This window comes from Nothoprocta perdicaria, unplaced genomic scaffold (assembly GCF_003342845.1).
Source record: "Nothoprocta perdicaria isolate Ctin4 unplaced genomic scaffold, notPer1 scaffold_805, whole genome shotgun sequence".
Classification (NCBI taxonomy): domain Eukaryota; kingdom Metazoa; phylum Chordata; class Aves; order Tinamiformes; family Tinamidae; genus Nothoprocta; species Nothoprocta perdicaria.
This window is the reverse complement of record NW_020456094.1, coordinates 6,933-9,500: the sequence shown is the minus strand read 5'-3', so window position 1 is coordinate 9,500 and position 2,568 is coordinate 6,933. Positions and strand designations below refer to the sequence as shown.

The following is a 2,568-nucleotide window of genomic DNA, read 5'->3' as shown; positions in this document are numbered from 1 at the left end:
GGTGAGAGGGTCGAGCCCTGTCAGGGCAGGTTCCTGTTGGTGCTGAGAGGCTGCTGCGTGGGTCAGGGCTGCCCACAGCTCTAGCTCACCAGGACATTTTGAGAGTGGAGATTTCCACTCCGGTACACTTGTGTCTGCATGGTGGGAATAGAAATGTAGCAGAAAGGTTTAARAAAGKRRCACATCATCTTTCTCACCACTGTGAAAATTGGAGAGGTTTGCCAGGAACCTCATCTAGTGCCTTCAGCAACTCTCAGCCTGCAGACAGTACCGAAAGCCCCTTGCCACTCTCACCAGAGACTCTCTGAGGTGCTCTGTAGCACCTGCAAACAGGGAGATGTCCCGAGGTGCTCCTTGCCCTTTGCTGCTTTCTCTATGGCTGAGCAGAATGGTCAGCAAAGGGGCAGGTGTCTATGGTGCGGACAGGGATAGAGCCCTCATCAAGGACATCTCCAAGCAGCAGAGATCTGATCTGAGGCAAGAGGAACCTGCTGCCAAAACCTGATGCTATGTTGGGGTGCAGGAAGTTCTTTGCCTGCCCCTGCAGAGCAGACACTTTCCCATCCACAAGCACCGTACACCCTTCCTCTGGCACCCAGCAGAACCTCTGCCTCCAGGCTATGGGGTGGAGGACACAAGGTTTCTTTTTGGCAGCCAGAGCCCCAAAAGAGGAGAGCAGCAGCTCTGCTGACAACTGTCCATTTCCTCAACCAGGGGAAAAGGACTGGCAACAACCCCACTGTGATGTCTCCATGCAGGAGCTTGTGTGAACAGTTGGGCTAGGGAAGGCTGTCCACAGTGTGCCTCTCTGCTRTTGCCTTTGCCAACCCAGGCAAAAGCACCAAGGTGTTGCTGCTTGTTTCCCTCCCAGGCTGGGCTGCCCTTGTTCTTCTTCTTGGACATTCTGGGGAATTAATTTGCAGCTTGAGAGTCTGACCTAGACTCTTGGTTTCTGCTGCAGAGGTGCCTCCCAATGGAGGGAGAGGACGAGGATCCCTTCTTGCCCTTGGGRCKCAAAGCAGCACAGCCTGTGGGTCAGGAGCTGATCATCTTTTSAGGAGATGCCACCTGTAAGGCCCTTGGCCCTGCTGGGCTCTGCTGCTAGGATGTGTGTTGCCCTGCAGTGGGGCACAGCTCTTCCTTAGGACATTTGTGATGGCTAAATGTGCCATGTAGAAGCCACAGAGGTGCCAGGGAAAGGGAGATGCTCCTGTGGGTGGCTGTATGTGAGCAGCTGGGCTAAACACTGTGTGTCTTTGTGTAGAAGCTGAGTCCTGAATTATCTGTCCTTACCAGAACCAGGAAATCGGTCCTTGTTCTGATCATCGGAGCCATGTGCAGTGTTGCACTCTCTGCATCATTCTTGGGACATCAGAGCTGAGAAAGAGAGGTGAGTTTGGAGGACAGTGTGTTGCAAGTGGATACCAAAGTCAGCACAGGCTATGGGTGCTCAAGAGTGTCCCCTACCTAGAGAGATGCCCACGCACAGCATCTGAGAATGGGATCACTGTGAAACCAGTGTCCTGCAGTGTGATAGGACACCGGAAAAGGTATCCTAAGGTCTGAATAGTCTTCACATGGAGAGCAGTGTAAAGAGTGTCTGGAGAGCAGACAAAGAAAAGCAAAGATTCTYCCCAAAGTGAAATAGTTGCTTTTGTGGTTAAAATGCTCCGTAAGTGACTTTGAAAATACTGAACTGCCCTTAAATATTATAGCAGGACTGACTTCTCCRGAGTCCATGGGCAGAGGTCCCAGATCTTCCTGGTAAAGTCAGCCAGCAGGAGCTGGAACTCCAGACAGGGAACTGAACTAAGGTCTTTAAAAGAAGGAATGTGTGCGTGCGTCTGCATGTGTGTCCACATAGGCAGAAGAAGGTGTGAGGAAGGGAAAGAGCTTTGATAGGAAATATGTCTCCTGACTTGTGACTGTGTTTTCCTCTTTGCACAGTCCCAAAATGCCTGCAGAGAGCGAAACATCCAACAGCAGYTCCTTCAATGAGTTCCTGCTCCTGGCATTTGCAGACAGGCGGGATCTGCAGCTCTTGCACTTCTCCCTCTTCCTGGGCATCTACCTGATGGCCTTCATGGGCAACGGCCTCATCATTATAGTCGTAGCCTGCGACCACCACCTCCACACCCCCATGTACTTCTTCCTCCTCAATCTCTCCCTCCTCGACCTTGCCTCCATCTCCACCACTGTCCCCAAATCCATGGCCAACTCCCTCTGGGACATCAGGAGCATTTCGTACTCTGGATGTGCTGCCCAGGTCTTCCTAGTAACATTGTTGTTTTCAGCAGAGTTTTCTGTCCTCACAGTGATGGCCTATGACCGCTTTGTGGCCATCTGCAGACCCCTGCACTATGGGAGCCTCCTGAAGAGCAGAGCTTGTGTCCAAATGGCAGCAGCTGCCTGGGCCAGTGGCTTTCTCTATGCTCTTCTGCAGACTGGGAACACATTTTCCATTCCACTGTGTGAAGGCAATGAGGTGGATCAGTTCTTCTGTGAGATCCCCCAGATCCTCAAGCTCTCCTGCTCACACTCCTACCTCAGGGAAGGCTGGGTTACTGT

General features: G+C 52.2%; 1 protein-coding gene across 1 annotated transcript; it reads left to right on the top strand.

Moving 5' to 3' along the window:
* Positions 1-388: 388 nt before the first annotated feature.
* LOC112958141 (olfactory receptor 14C36-like) lies at positions 389-2,566 on the top strand (the record flags this gene model as incomplete). Its single annotated transcript, XM_026051949.1, has 2 exons — positions 389-477; positions 1,948-2,566. Coding segments are annotated over exons 1-2 (708 nt in total), but the record flags the coding sequence as incomplete, so codon positions are not given.
* Positions 2,567-2,568: the final 2 nt, after the last annotated feature.